Source organism: Emys orbicularis, chromosome 1, assembly GCF_028017835.1.
Source record: "Emys orbicularis isolate rEmyOrb1 chromosome 1, rEmyOrb1.hap1, whole genome shotgun sequence".
NCBI classification, from domain to species: domain Eukaryota; kingdom Metazoa; phylum Chordata; order Testudines; family Emydidae; genus Emys; species Emys orbicularis.
This window is the reverse complement of record NC_088683.1, coordinates 121,287,299-121,303,427: the sequence shown is the minus strand read 5'-3', so window position 1 is coordinate 121,303,427 and position 16,129 is coordinate 121,287,299. Positions and strand designations below refer to the sequence as shown.

At 40.3% G+C, this 16,129-nt stretch overlaps 1 protein-coding gene across 1 annotated transcript in view; it reads left to right on the top strand.

Annotated features, from left to right (window-relative positions):
- The window catches only part of SLC15A5 (solute carrier family 15 member 5), a 61,051-nt gene that overhangs the window by 13,882 nt on the left and 31,040 nt on the right, over positions 1 to 16,129 (top strand). Inside the window, exons 3-5 of the mRNA XM_065399114.1 lie at positions 178 to 347; positions 5,701 to 5,921; positions 11,775 to 11,961. Coding sequence (XP_065255186.1) covers positions 178 to 347; positions 5,701 to 5,921; positions 11,775 to 11,961 — 578 coding nt within the window. The remainder of the gene's footprint in view (positions 1 to 177; positions 348 to 5,700; positions 5,922 to 11,774; positions 11,962 to 16,129) is intronic.

Sequence of the window (16,129 nt, the reverse complement as noted above, 5' to 3'; positions counted from 1 at the left end):
AGGATCCAGTGCAGTGTGGTGCATACCACACAGGTGTAAATACACCCCACTCACTGTTGTTAAACTTTTTAACTTCAGAATGCTTAAAACTACTTTTTGCAACAGAATTGCATTCTTAATTACTTGCATCTCTTCACCAGTTTCCCTCTTAGAATAACTTTTGTCTGTTTACCATAGGTTTTATTGGCTGGTTAACTTAAATTCAGCAGTTGTCTTTGTTAGCATTTCTTATATCCAGCAATCTTTGGCCAAGAACCTTGGTTTTCTTATCCCATTTGTGTCTGTGCTTATGGCCCTGATCACAATTCACATGGTGCGCAGTGAAATGATTTACCAGCCCAAAAAAGGTAAGATGCAAATATCTGTCTCTTAGAAATGTTTTAAAGGTGACTTTAAAAAATTGTTTAACTGTTCTTTCCCCAAAGCTACATCCATTCTGTCTGCACTCATTTTGGGCTTAATCCTGCTGAGTGCCTCCTGTGAAGGGCTGAACATCTTCTACTGCCATTAACTTCAGCACTTTGCAGAATCAGGCCCATACAAAACCAGTTAAAACAGGCCCTTACCAGGAGGTGGCTGCATCACGGGAGATCTGATGCTGATTTTCTATTTTAAAGCTATCATTGCTGCAATGTAGGCTATTACAATAGAACCTCAGAGCTACAAACGCCTCCGGAATGGAGGTTGTTCGGAACTCTGAAATGTTTGTAACTCTGAACAAAATAGTATGGTTCTTTCAAAAGTTTATAACTGAACATTGAGTTAATACAGCTTTGAAACTTTACTATGCAGAAGAAAAATGCTGCTTTTAACCATCTTAATTTAAATGAAACAAGCACAGAAACAGTTTCCTCACCTTGTCAATTTTTTTTTAACTTTCCCTTTATTTTTTTAGTAGTTTAGAGGTTTTGTTTTTGTTTTTTTTGTCTCTGCTACTGCCTGATTGTGCACTTCCGGTTCCAAATAAGGTGTGTGGTTGACTGGTCGGTTCGTAACTCTGGTGTTCATAACTCTGAAGGCCTGCTGTATCCCTAAAACTAAATATTAGAAATGTTGAACTGTTTAAATATGCAGATAGCTTTGAGTACTTTAAAACAAAGAAATTTTTACTGCATCTCCCAGCTTGTTGCAACATTTTAACATATAGCAACTCCTTAAAGTACTTTGATTCTGCTTTATAACGTGTAAAATGCAATTTGTATGCAGTAGGAGGAGGGGAACCCTACCAAATGCAAGAAATTAAGCTACCAAAAAGAGAATAAAAGCTTAATGTTAAAATAAACCCTGATTGTTTAATCAGTGGAAAAATATAGTTAATAGAAATATAGTTAGATGGATGTTGGCAGTGTTGTTGTAGCCATGTTGGTCCCAGGATAAGAGAGAGAGTGGGTGAGGTAATATCTTTTATTGGACCAACTTCTGTTGGTGGAAGGGACAAGCTTTCAAGTTTTACAGAGCTGAGAAAGACCTTGGTGAAGCTCAAAACTTTGTCCCTTCTCCCAACAGAAGTTGGTCCAATAAAAGCTATTACCTCACCCACCTTGTGTCTCTTACTTTTGAATGACGGCTATTGTTTCTGGAATTTTCAGACACATTAATTATTCACATATATGAAGCATCTTTGAGTTCCAAGGTGAGATTAAGATTCAACCCCATGATGCTGTGATCAGGTGGCTTCTCCTACCTGCTTCAAATACACTTCATCTAAGCTGAGACAAGACAAAGCTTCCCTGGGCTTTGTGCTATTTCCTTTTGAGAATGAAACCAGTCTCCCCGATAAGGCTGGCTACTGTCAGGGCTGCTCAGGCCCCATGCTGAAGTCATAGAATCATAGAATATCAGGGTTGGAAGGGACCTCAGGAGGTCATCTAGTCCTGCCCCCTGCTCAAAGCAGGACCAATCCCCAGACAGATTTTTACCCCAGTTCCCTAAATGGCCCCCTCAAGGATTGAACTCACAACCCTGGGTTTAGCAGGCCAATGCTCAAACCACTGAGCTATCCCCCCCTCCCCCCTGAGAACTGTGTCCTCTGAGAACCATTCCCTGTACCCTAAGGTCAAGGTGTAGGGTGACCAGATTGTCCATTTTTAAAGGGACAGTCCCATTTTTGGGGACTTTTTCTTATATAGGCGCCTATTACCCTTCACCCCCGTCCCGATTTTTCACAGTTGCTATCTTTCACCCTATCAAGGTGAGGCAATGTCACATGCAACAATGAGTCAGCAAATCACACACCTCTTCTGAGTCTCTACTACTTTGCGCTCTGGATAGTATTTTACTCCCGTTTTGCACAAGTATAAGCTTTATCAAATCACATTGGTAGTGTTGCACGTAATGTGTACAGGTGCAAAGAACAGAGGCTGGGATTTTCAGAGGAAGTTAGGGACCCAAATCCCATTGATTTTTTTCAATGGACTCTTTTGAAAATTCCTGCCAGAAACTGAAGACAGTGGAGATTCTGGCTCATGGCATGTTGACACCAAGGACATATCTGAACAAAAGCCGTGGATCTGAATGTACTTAGCATGAGGAAATTTGTATCTGAACTTTGCAGCTTGAGCCAGCCTGTCTGTTATGGAAAATTCACAGCACCGAAGCAAGATTTACTCAGTTCCTTATGGTCACAGCAAAGAAAACAAGAGATACCAAGAACTTTTTGGTAATAGAAGTGGCCTTACAAAAATGTTAATTGTCCTACAAAGTCAGCACAGGTAGCACTTGTTTGTATATCATTGCTTAATGTTTTTCTGAACGAATGTTGCTTGGTTTAATTAATATTTTGCAAGTTTCAACAGAATTGCCCATTTTTGGAGTAGTAATCTGAGGGCTTTTAATCCTTATTTTGGCTCCTTCCAATAAAATGACTACATTGGAAATTCTTTAGAGCCATAATTCAAATTCAGAGGTGACCTTAAAGAAATGATTTTTATATATGCTCCCTTTTTATTTTAAGGTAACATTTCCAATGTGGACCATGCATTCCATCATGTTTAGCGGTCAAGCATTGACTTCATTTGCATTTCTTCCCACTGCTATAATTTTAAGAACTGGCAGGTGACCAAAGATGAGAAAAAATGTGTGTCTACCATCTAGAGTACAATGTAGGCTTTTTATTATAATTAAGTAGCATAGATATTCATGATTAGATCAAGGTCAGAGTAGCAGAACATCAGAGCCAAAAGCTGTAAGTATAAAGAAGGAGAAAGATTGCTTTCTAAATGTTTTTATTTTAGTGTCTAAACAGATGTACATTTCCAAGGAAACGTTAAAAATCTCAACATGTATAAACATGAAATGGATAATGTTGATATATACTGAGGTACGTGGTTATGTCTGTAGAACAGATATCTGTTGCAATGATAGTGCTGCATATCATATGATTTCTGTACCTTCTCCCTTTGCCCTTCTTACCCCATGCCTTCCTGAATTACTGCTTCAATTAATGTCAAAATTCGAACAGTGTATTTCTCTGAAATTACACTCCTCCTTAAAAAGCAGGGGTGACTCCTGGCACTACTAATATCAGTGGCAAAGCTTTTATTGACATCACTGAGGCCAGAATTTCACCCAAGTTGTTCATTTAAACAAAACTGCAACTACAGATAAACAAGCTTCATACACAGGTTGAGTTCCAGATTTGTCTGTCTTGTTTACCAGGGAGGGACCACAACCCATCTGGAACTCTACACATTGTTCAGAAATATCTAGTAGCTAAATAGTATACTGCAAGTAAATATATCATTGCCTTGTTACTCTTGTGCAGAACAAAATATTTTCTAGATCTTCATAAGCGGTTGATTCTCAGATTGTATTATGAAAGGAGGGAAATTGTTCTAATAAGAAATGCATTGAAATGTCAGGGCTCGACAATAACCTGTCATCCACGTTAAATCTTCTTTCCAATGATAATAATCGAACTTAAGTCTGAATTTTTTAATGGTCGTTGTTTCCAAGTGTAATCTGCAATAAACTGGATATGCTACAGCGCAAACATTTCTTAAGGTGTAACATTTTTCTTTATTCATCTTGTCCACCTATTTAATAAATGGGTACAGCTGTCTAAGACCTTAATCTCCTGAAAGGGCTGATTTCAAGAGGAGTCTAGGGTTCCTCACTTCTCACAGGACTAGGCTGTAACTGCACCTCCTGTAAATGAGTGCATTCTTTGTAATGACACAATGTCAACTGTGGGGCAAAAAGCTAGAGATAGCTAGCTACAGCCCCAAATCACGACAGCTGATGAAAACTATACCCTTACGCAAGTTCTCTAATGTCCATTTTCACTTCTAAAAGGCCTCTTCATATTGATTAGAGAATCCAGAATCTATACCCTCTTCCTTTTTTCTGATCAGTTTATCTTAATTTGAACACTCCTATAAAGATTGCTTTTTCTTCTTGGTTATGTTTTTAGACCTCAAAACTCTTTTTTTTTTAAAAAAAAAGAGTACGTAAGCCAGAAGACTCGATAACTTGGATCCATATTGTATATTTCCCTCTCTGTTAGGGAGATCTTATTTATCAATGCCAACAGTCCAGCTGTGGATACTAAGCAGCCAGAGAGTGGGTTTAAATCGTGATTAGCCAATAGCCATTGCTTTCTTAGTTCTTTCCTGACATTAAGTGAATAAATACAGTGTTTGTGATAGGTGCCAACTCAGGAGATGAACTCCACCATGAATAAATGAAATAGGCCCCAGGCAGCAGCAGTGCAAACTTACCTCACACCTCCCTGTCAGTATGTCTCAACCCTGGGATGACCTGTGTGGGATAAAGGCATTTAAGATCTATCTATCTATCTAATCATACTCATATTACCCCTCCTTTACTGTAGTATCCGAGTGACTCAAACATCCCTGTGAGGTAGAGAAGTGCTATTACCCCGTTTGACAGATTGGGAACTGAGGCACAGAGAGTAAGTGATTTGCCTGAGGTTGCACAGGCAGAGCAGGAATGTGACCCCAGGACTCCCAGGCCCTAGGCTAGGACCGAATGACTGAACCATCCTTCCTGTCTAAGTTTCCATACTTGTACCATTGCTGGTTTCTCTGAGACTGACAACAAGGATGGTAATTGCGGTTGAGGTTTTTGTTGTTTTGCTAGGAACTAGACTGAGAACCCCTAATTTATTTCAGACAGCCTATCACATGGCCATCAGAAGGTAATATTTTTAATAACGACTAACCTGGCCATGAAATATGACCATAACAAGTTCTCTATCCCATTAGCATCCGCTGAGCCATACCTCAATTCACCAGTGCCTCCCTCTTTCATTGACAGTATTGTTGGCGGGCATACAATAGCTCACTACTGGCTTGAATGGAAAACGACCCAGATCAAATCAATACAAAACACATTCAAAGGAAAATATTAATATAGTACCTGCTCAGCCATAACAATAAATCATTCCAAAGTGTTAATGGGTATTAAAAAAAAATCATTCTTCCTACTGAAGACAAGGCCACAACCTGTATACCTTCAGTAGGGCAGTTTAGGGTGGATGCTGCAACCAAACTTGGCCCTATATGTTCAAGTTGTCTTGTAAAGATGAACGCATTGAAACAAATCTGGTCTGCTACATCCTTTGGAAATGACCAAGATAAATCATACCCAGTTGTATTTTGTTCCAAAAGCGATTTGGCTTGTCTTCAGTTTGGCAGCAAGTGAAACGTACTGATGCATGATGTCTCTGATCATTCGCAGGTAGTTCCCAGCTGACCACCTTTGGGGTAGTTGCTAATGCACTGAAAATGTGCTGTGTGAGATACCGCCACCTTCGTGGAGATGTGACAAGCTGGTTAGATCTTGCCAAGGAAAACTATGGTGGCTGGTACAGTGAGACTCATGTGGAAAGCACTAAGTTGCTTGTCAGGCTCTTTCCGCTCTTTGCCTTTCAAATTCTATATAGAATGTGCATCATTCAGGTGAGTAAAAAGCTTTTAATCCTAAATTCCCATGATTATTAAAATATGATGAAATATATTTAATACAATTGTATATCTAGTTTCTTGGTATGGTCTTCAACAGCTGCTTTACCAGTACAGTAGTCTTGATTTACTAAAACTTACCAGGCTATGGTCACATTGACTCTCATAAACTAAGGATGATTGGCTTGGTCAGCACTTGGGAGAGAGCCTCAGGTGACGCAGGAAGACCAGTACGTGCTACTTTTTTCTTTGAATCATTATTGTTCTAGTACCCAGTGTTAGGGTGCTCTACTGCTGGAGTTGCTGTGATTCAGGTGAGGACCTACGCACTTGTGGTTATTAAAGACAGAATACCAGTGCTCGTTAGAAATACCATTATCTCCAATTTCCTCAACAAATTGTAATTCATTTGATATTTTCCACCGCAGACTTTCTCTGTAGTCCTAGTTGTATGCTCTTTATACTGCGCTGGAGGGGATGTGTTGCTGGTGTGTCCTGCCCCAGAGGTGGGTGTATTTCAGTGGTGGATAAAGTGATCCTTTCACAGCCTGTGTAGGGGTCTCTCTGCTTCTGGGGAAGAGGTGCTGTATAAATGTGAAAGTGTCATGCAGATCTACTTAGGTAGACATGATTTTTTGACTGGATGTTCCAGGATAAGCAGAAGTTTTCAAGGTAGTTTACCCTGTGGCAACCTGCTTAGCTGTATGTTACTGAGCAGGCTTTGCACTTCACTTCCACTGATTGGTGCTAAAATTAGTGCATAGTGCTAGGCTGCTTGAGGAAAAAAAATCTTAAAATACCATATCTTAATTATACTGCTATTATTGACAGTCATTCCTGAGACAGCCTTTTCCTAAAAATAAAAAAGTTGATGTTGACACTTGACATTACTAGCCACTACAAGGTGACAATGAACCTCTATTGACATTGATTATAGTCAGAATATTCAGGCATGTATTTGAAAAGGGAGTCAAAAATTTTGAAGGGGATGATTTTTGTACTTGAGGCAGAGGAAGCAATGATTTCAAGGCTTGAGCCTTTTCTTTGATTAGGCAATTGATTAATATTGCTTCTGTAAAGATGAATAGCGCTTTCTCTATATTATGAACAGATTTGTGTGCCCGTGATTCCTGCTGATAATGTTATTCCTATTAATAACATCAATTTTCATGTGCAATTGGTAACAGAAACCAGAGGTCTATAAGTTGTGCAGCAACCATTCTGAGTTCAGCCACCATTTCTTTGTTCACCTTAAGTTTTTGCATAGTTTGTATCCTCCTCTGGAGATGAGCAGTGGAAAATCTTTTTTTTTTTTTTTTTTTTAAGAGATTTAACATTCTGAATAACCCTAAAAGTCCTGAACAAACTGAAATAATTGACTTTGTCCTCACCCACAACTATTTCACATTTGGGGACAATATATACCTTCAAGTCAGCGGCACTGCTATGGGTACCCGCATGGCCCCACAGTATGCCAACGTTTTTATGGCTGACTTAGAACAACGCTTCCTTAGCTCTCGTCCCCTAACGCCCCTACTCTACTTGCGCTACATTGATGACATCTTCATCATCTGGATCCATGGAAAAGAAGCCCTTGAGGAATTCCACCATGATTTCAATAATTTCCATCCCACCATCAACCTCAGCCTAGATCAATCCACACAAGCGGTCCATTTCCTGGACACTACTGTGCTAATAAGCGATGGTCACATAAATACCACCCTATACCGGAAACCTACTGACCGCTACACTTACCTACATGCCTCCAGCTTCCATCCAGGACACACCACACGATCCATTGTCTACAGCCAAGCTCTAAGATATAACCGCAATTGCTCCAATCCCTCATAGAGACAAGCACCTACAAGATCTCTATCAAGCATTCTTAAAACTACAATACCCACCTGCTGAAGTGAAAAAACAGATTGACAGAGCCAGACGAGTACCCAGAAGTCACCTCCTACAAGACAGGCCCAACAAAGAAAATAACAGAACACCACTAGCTGTCACCTTCAGCCCCCAACTAAAACCTCTCCAGCACATCATCAGAGATCTACAACCTATCCTGAAAGACGATCCTTTACTCTCACAGATCTTGGGAGACAGACCTGTCCTCGCTTACAGACAACCCCCCAACCTAAAGCAAATACTCACCAGCAACCACACATCACTGAACAAAAACACTGACCCAGGAACCTATCCTTGTAACAAAGCCCGATGCCAACTCTGTCCACATATCTATTCAAGTGACATCATCATAGGGCCTAATCACATCAGCCATACCATCAGGGGCTCGTTCACCTGCACATCTACCAATGTGATATATGCCATTATGTGCCAGCAATGCCCCTCTGCCATGTACATTGGCCAAACCGGACAGTCTCTACGCAAAAGAATTAATGGACACAAATCTGACATCAGGAATCATAATACTCAAAAACCAGTGGGAGAACACTTTAACCTGTCTGGCCATTCAATGACAGACCTGTGGATGGCTATCTTACAACAGAAAAACTTCAAAAACAGACTCCAACGAGAGACTGCTGAGCTGGAATTGATATGCAAACTAGACACAATCAACTCAGGATTGAATAAGGACTGGGAATGGCTGAGCCATTACAAACATTGAATCTATCTCCCCTTGTAAGTATTCTCACACTTCTTATCAAACTGTCTGTATTGAGCTATCTTGATTATCACTTCAAAAGTTTTTTTTTCTCTTACTTAATTGGCCTCTCAGAGTTGGTAAGACAACTCCCACCTGTTCATGCTCTCTGTATGTGTGTATATATATCTCCTCAATATATGTTTCACTCTATATGTATCCGAAGAAGTGGGCTGTAGCCCACGAAAGCTTATGCTCTAATAAATTTGTTAGTCTCTAAGGTGCCACAAGTACTCCTGTTCTTTTTGAGGATACAGACTAACACGGCTGCTACTCTGAAACCTGGAATCATTTTGTCCGCCACTGACTTGCAGACACCTTAAAGGTGAAAACATGGCAACTGTTTTAGGAATGCCTAACAACACTGAACAACAATTTAGGACAGCAATTGGATACTAGATCTAACTGAAGCAGCAAGAGGCTTAAGTAATTGGAAAGTAATTATCGGAGTTGGAATTTCCCCAGGAAACTAAGATTAACATGATGATGTTATGAGAAGCACCATGGGGTCCTCTGTGTAAGTGCTCCAGACCTCAGTTTTATGTCTCATCTGAAAGAATTATGGAAAACAAAGCTAATGTAAATAACATTAGTTTCATACATTTGTCAAATCAGAGATTCTTGCTCAAATGCATTTAATTGAATTGATTTACATTGGGTTTATCAGCAGATAACTGGGTTTACTGAGAGATTCATCTTATTCTGGAGAGTTAGCAGGAGTAGAAGGCATAGACTTGTGGTAAAGATACAGGGGTAGGCATCAAGAGATCTGGGTTCTATACCCAGCTGTTCTGTGTGACCTGGGCAAGTCACCCCTCTCTCTCTCTCTCTCCCTATCAGTCTGTATAATGACACTTCCCTGCTGCATATAGGGATTGTGAGGCTTAATTCATCAATGTTTATAAGGTATGAGGCTAGAAAAGAAAGAGACTTGTTTCTTAACTTTGGTAAGAACTGCTCTGATACCATGATGATGAGTGACTTTGTAAAAACCTATGTGGCCCCCAGGGAGATTACCTGATTCCTGGGGCTCTGTCTGCTGGCAGCTCAGGGAGAGGCACATTGTCCCTGGTAGGGAGGGGGGGCCAATGCAAACTCGGAGTCTGCCTGGCAACCAAAAGGGAGTGAGATGCCCTTCCTAGGGAGTTCAGGAAAGGGGATAAACCATTTTTTGAGTCAGTCTGGAGCCAGCCAGGGCAAGGGTGTGGTGAGTCCCAGGCCTGCATGCAGGGTTCCCCCTGAGAACTGGCCTCTAGGGACCTGAAAGCAAGATCCCTCAGCTGGGCTTTTCCTTCTCCACTGATGATTCCCAGTTTGTAGAGTTTTGCTGGGAAACTTCCCCAGCCAGGCTGAGTTAGCCCTCCAGCTCCCGAGGTGAGACCAGTCACCACATGGTCAGCTCTGCTCTGTCCACTAGTTCAGGGCTGTTGCCTGCTGTGTGTGTGTCTGGACACTTGGCTAGGAGACTACAGTTTGGATTTTAGTACAGTTGTGTAATCTGCACCTTGAGCCCTGTACCCCTTTGTGGTGAGGGGAAATCCTGGGACCGAAGCAGCCTGATTCCTGCCTGAAGAGGATCCCAGCCAGCAGAGATCAGCCCCTCTGCAGTGACTGAGGAGTCCAGCGTCATCTCCGAACCTGAGGATCATTCGTGGAGTTTGTGAGTGCACCATCTTTTAGTTAGTCAGTCAGGGAATTTGTTTTGGGGACCCCCTACTCCCTGAACTGTGTCCTCAAGCCAGGGAGTGAGGGTTTGGGGATTTTATAACCTGCTGCATATTAAACCTCTGGAGGGATTTACCACCACCTCCCACTTGTGAGTCCTTTGAGCTGTACTGAACCCCATCAGCCACACTGCTAAACCACTGCAGAGAAGAATTTTGTGGTTATAGGTCATCAAGGGCTCCAACAAAGAATGCATACCAATGGGACACTAATCTTACATTTGCTACATCAAGTCACATGACTGGGGAAAATCACAGGTATTAGCAGCGTGGGCACTGGTGAACCTAAAAATAGTGTTTTACCCTGTTATGTTCTATTTGTCTCCTGTTTAATATAATTATTGTGTTTGTTTGTGTTATTTCTTGGAAGTCTCCAACTATCTAGCAAATAAGTGGGGAATTACCCTGTGGTTAGAATTTTCCTCCCAACCTGCCCTGCTGACCTTTCCAGGAAAGAGCGAGGGGGGTGGAGGCACCACCAAATAAATTCATAGGAAAAGATAAAGAAGATACACCCTGCTGAGTGGGTGGCGGGATCCAGAAGAACCCAGACCTGTCCATCAAAACCTGTAAGCAGATTGGCATTAAAGAAGGTAACCGGGTGGAGGGGAGCGCTACACCTAGATAGACCTTCATTGTAAAATACAAAAGAAATACAAACTGTCCCCTGTTGTGGTGGGATACACCGATCGGATCCTATAAATCTACTTTGATTTCACTGGACTTGGGGGACTGGCACTAGTGGGCCTCTCTCCTTCCAATGATCAGTTTCTCTCTTCATTTACTGACCTAGAAATACAGAGAAATGCTGTTTATTACTGTTATGCTTATCAATCGAGTTTTGCAAGTGTTAGTCTGGTTCTAAAGAGCATGGCCAAATATTCATCCTGTACATCATACTGGTGCATTTGTTAGATATGACTTGCTGACATGGGTATCTAAAAAATTACTGCTGTCTTTATAATGATATATTCCTGCTTGTTTTTTTCTGTAAAATAAGTTCATGTCTCACTTTCCTATGGGAGGTTTGTGGCTGATCAATTCTATTAAAAAAAATTGTTTTCCTGCAGTATAAGGAGCAACTAAAACTTCTTTCAGAGTTACTGCTATGAGTTCAATCAATCGCTTTAATGAAGGATAGACAAAGAAGCTGATACTCAATGGTCATATTTGCTGATCCTGTTATACTGAGGGGCAATTGAAACAGAGGTAAAAATTTAGCTCTCAACAGAGGATGACGATGACAGCATCACAACAGCAGGCAGATAATTGATTAATTTTGTTATGGTTGGGCCTTCTCTTTGAGAGTCTAGTAACAGATCTGCAAGTAGCATTTCAACTTGGAGAAGAGAAGATGGAACAAGATCCATTTGGAAGAGGTTTCCAAATATATTAGAATTTTGTCCCTTCAAAAAAGCCTAAAACTAGTATACTAATAAACAGGGTTTTTCCCCAATGCAGATTCCTTCAGGATATTATCTCCAGACCATGAATTCCAACTTGAATTTGAATGGATTTCTCTTGCCAATTGCAGCAATGAATGTGATAAGCATCATACCCTTATTAATCCTTGCTCCTGTTTTGGAATGCATCAACACTCATCTATTGAGTTCCAAGAGAGGCAGACGCTCTCCAACAGTTTACATTAGTGAGTATGAAATACATATGTATAGGGTCTTCATCTGCATTTCATTCCTGATTGAAATACTAAACTAGCTGATGGATAAGAAGGGTGCACTTGCTGGATGACGCTATCAGCGTATATGAAATTATGAACGTTGAGATGGAAAACCAACTGTTTTGGGGTTGTCCCCAGGATGGATACTACTTGAAATGATTGGCTGTAACTGAGCCAAGGAAACATGCTGGTGATTAAGAAAAGGTCTCCACCTCCATTTAGAGACAGGTTGGGGGAAATCATTTTGCCTTGAGCCACTAAAAACAGACAAAAAGTTTTGAGACAAACCACTCAAGGATGTACTAGAGGGACAGTCCTGAGTCCCTGGGTGAGAATTTGCTAACCACCTAAAAGGTTTCTGCTAGTTCCAGTTTGATTCCTATAATGCCTGGTTTTCCGAGTATGAAAAGTTGTGTCTTGTCTTTACCCTCTGTAAATATAACCATGAAACATTTGCAAATGTGTAGTTGTTGTGGCTGCGCAGTGCTAGAACACACCAAAGTCCTTGGGTGCCAGTCATGTGCTCGGTGTACACCACTCAGAGGCAACCAGTGTAGGTGCTTCAGCCGCTAGGCCTTGTAGGCAATAGCCCTGGTGGGGCCCAATAACCACTCAGACAAATGCCTAAGTGAAAGGGTATTTTACTGGGGCTGGTAGGAAAGGAAAAGCTTGCAGATGCCGTAGGTACAGAGTCTTTAACAATTACAGTTCAAAGTGAGCAAAAGCAGTTATTGTTTGGGTCCCTGGGGCAGTCCAATTGAGAGTCAGAGCTTGTCAGACCTAGTGTCTCGGCTACCTTCTCCAGTCTAAATCTGGATCAAAATCTGAAATTCCCAGTAGGCTCTATTTCTGTAAGAGGTCAAGCAATAACCATGATTCTAAATCTCTCCCAAAATGTTGGTGCATTTCACATCTAGAGACAAATTTTGCAAATTTGGAACTCATCCCTTGTCAGTTCATATCTGAGAAGAACAATGTTCACCCATCTATTTATTTAAATCTGTCTCCAGTCACAAGGATTTCCAGACAAAGCGAACTCTATTCCTGTTTGTTTTATCATCCACCCTGCAGTGTAAACTTTTCAGACAAAACTGTTCATAAACCAGTATTTCCTCTTCTGTATTAATTCAGTGCCCTGTGGCATGGAGCACAGTCAGTGCTGAAATGCAGAAGTATTAATCTGACTAAAGTTAGACCAATTAAGGCTGTTATTAAGTCTTACACAAACTAGAAGCGTATAACCCAGCAGGTGGCAATTAACCCTGGTTTTCAAAAAAACATCTAAATTAAACCACAAAAAGTACATTCAGATAATAATGTTTTCCTTAAAACCATGGAAATTCCAAATGGGTGCTAGGGTGCTATCTTATTGTTCTTTACTGCAGCAGAATACATGAGGTGGCTTATTCTTAATGGTTCCATTTTTAAAAATAGCCTCCCATTTTGTGCCCACAAATAACTTGAGGTGCAATTAACTGTGGGTGCAAGCGATGGCTGTTAGATATCTAACTCATGATTGCACCTGCAAATCTGCTAGAGCTGAAAGTGCCAGCATTTTGTGCCAGAAGTTAATTAGGTTCACAATTATTTGCAGGAGCAAAATTGAAAGTGTAAATAGGCTGTTGGTTTTAAGCCAGGTCCTAATGCATTCAAATGCAAATTTCATAACAGAAAAGAAACCCAATAACAGTGATATTAGAGAAACTTTAAAAAAAAAATTAAGACAAAGTTACAATAAAACATTAACCTACTACATTATATATTACTTATTCATGATCAGGTTAATATCAAAGAACCTGGCTAAAGACTAAAAATCTTTAAAGATGTAACTGCATAAATAATATAAACTATGCATTATTATTCCAACAGTAACATTACCTTTGGAACTATTGTGGTTTGTCATGTAAATCCTTATATGCAGAATGTTTAAAAATTCTATTTACCCAATAGACTATATTAGATCTTCCAAAAACATTGTTTTCTTTTTATAAATTAGGGATGATTGACTGATATGAAAAATTAGCGAACCTAAATCTTAGCCCCAAACTTATTCTGAACCTGAACCTCTCTCTGAGACGTGCATATATTCAGTCAACTTCTTTAAGATTATTTCTCATATTTGTGGAATTCTTATATTTCTTGATTCAATAAAGTGACAAGGATTCAAAAAAGAAATGGCCATATATGTGGATAATGATAATATCCAGATGTACAATAAGGATTTTTAAAAATAAAGTGATATTAATCCTTTTGCTGCAGAATATAAAGGGGAGTTAGGAATAAACTTTCTCTATTCCATAATTGCTTACTGTAGGATTTCATGCATCTTCCTCTGAAGCAACTGGAATTGGCTGCTGTTGCAGATAAGAGACTGGATTAGATGGACTGCGTGGTAATTCCTAGGTTAGGTTGATATTTAATGCATTTCAGGCTCAACTAGAGGTAGGAAATGTTGTCTCTTTGCCAGGTAATAACACACTTTAGGGCTCTTAAAGATTTCTGGTAGAGGATTCTTTAATTTTGCAGGCAAAAGTTTTCCCACTGGAAAATAGGTGAGGCAGAATCAAGATATTAGTGCAATTTGTTTACAGGATGTGCACAAGTTCTGTTCCTTTGAACGAAGATCACAAACTGCACTCAGGGGACCTTCTCTTGGAAAAACCTCAGCTAAAGCCCTGCTATTCTGTCCCTAAGGGCATGGCTACACAGGGATCATACATCGCATTAATTTAAGTTTATTCACCTTCAAGTGCCTTGCATCCACACACAGCATTTTTTTAAAAGTGAATTATTCAGCATTTTAGGTCACAGTAATTAATCCCCTTTGGAACAGGAGTAACTCTACTTCACCGTTTGTTCATGTCATGGTTCGTGCTACACATTAATCAATTCTAAGGCCAGAAGGGACCACAGTGATCATCTAGTCTGACCTCCTGCATAACACTGGCTGTAGGACTTCTCTGAATGAATTTCTCTTTGAACTAGAACAGATCTTTTAGAAAAAAACTACTAATCTTGATTTTAAAATTGCCAGTGATGAACAATCCCCACAACCCGTGGTAAGTTGTCCCAATACCTAGTTATCCTCACTGTTCCAGTCTGAATTTGTCTAACTTCATACTTCCAGCATTTGCCTGCTAGACTGAAGAGCTCTTTATCAAATATGTGTTCCCCATGTACGTACTTAGACTGTGATCAAATCACATTCTCTTTGTTAAGCTAAATAAATTGAGCTCCTGGAGTCTGTCACTATAAGGCAGATTTTGTTTTCTAATCCTTTGATCATTCTTATGGCTCTTCTCTGAACCATCTCCAATTTTTCAACTTCTTTCTTGTATTGTGGACACCAGAACTGGACAGCAGTCACACCTGTGCCAAATACAAAGATAATATTACCTCCTTGCTGCTACTTAATATTTCCCTATGTTATACCAATAAAAACTAGCAGGATCTTATTAAGAGGGATAAGGCAAAGATGCCACATTTATTGTAAATATAATAATACTATAAAAGATAACAGTAAACAACGTTGTTTGGCTACTTATTCCTATTACTACTTATTTCTTATACACACACATTATACCTAATACCTACACACACACACACACACACACACACACACACACCCATCAGATGTTCTGCAGCTGCTGCATAGTTACCAGTCCTGCTTGAGTTTGCAGCTTGAGTTTGCAGCTTGGGTTCGTAGCTTGTGGCGGCTAACTGGCCAGGAAAGCCGGGCACAAGGACGAGCTGGGTCTCTGTTGGGAATGCACCGATGCCCTTCCATGTTGGCAGCAGAATGTTACCCTTCTCCCAAAGTTTTCCATCTCACCCATCCTTTTTGTAGGCTTTAGTTTGAATCCAGAGTCTATAGGTCTTGCTGTGTCACGCTGCCTCTGGGTTTGGTGATTGATCACCCGTCAATTGCAGACATGACTTTCAGCCTGGGACCGGGCTTTGATCTTCCTTCTATTGTACCTTTTCTTTTTAGGGTGGATTCTTCTTACTTTGTTAGGGCTCTTGTCTGCATCTTCAGCCATTGATGTTTGAACTCTATTTAATCAGGACAGGCTGGGGCTGGAGGTTGATTCCATCATCCATACATACCTCATTCTCACATCTAAACTAAACTAATAAG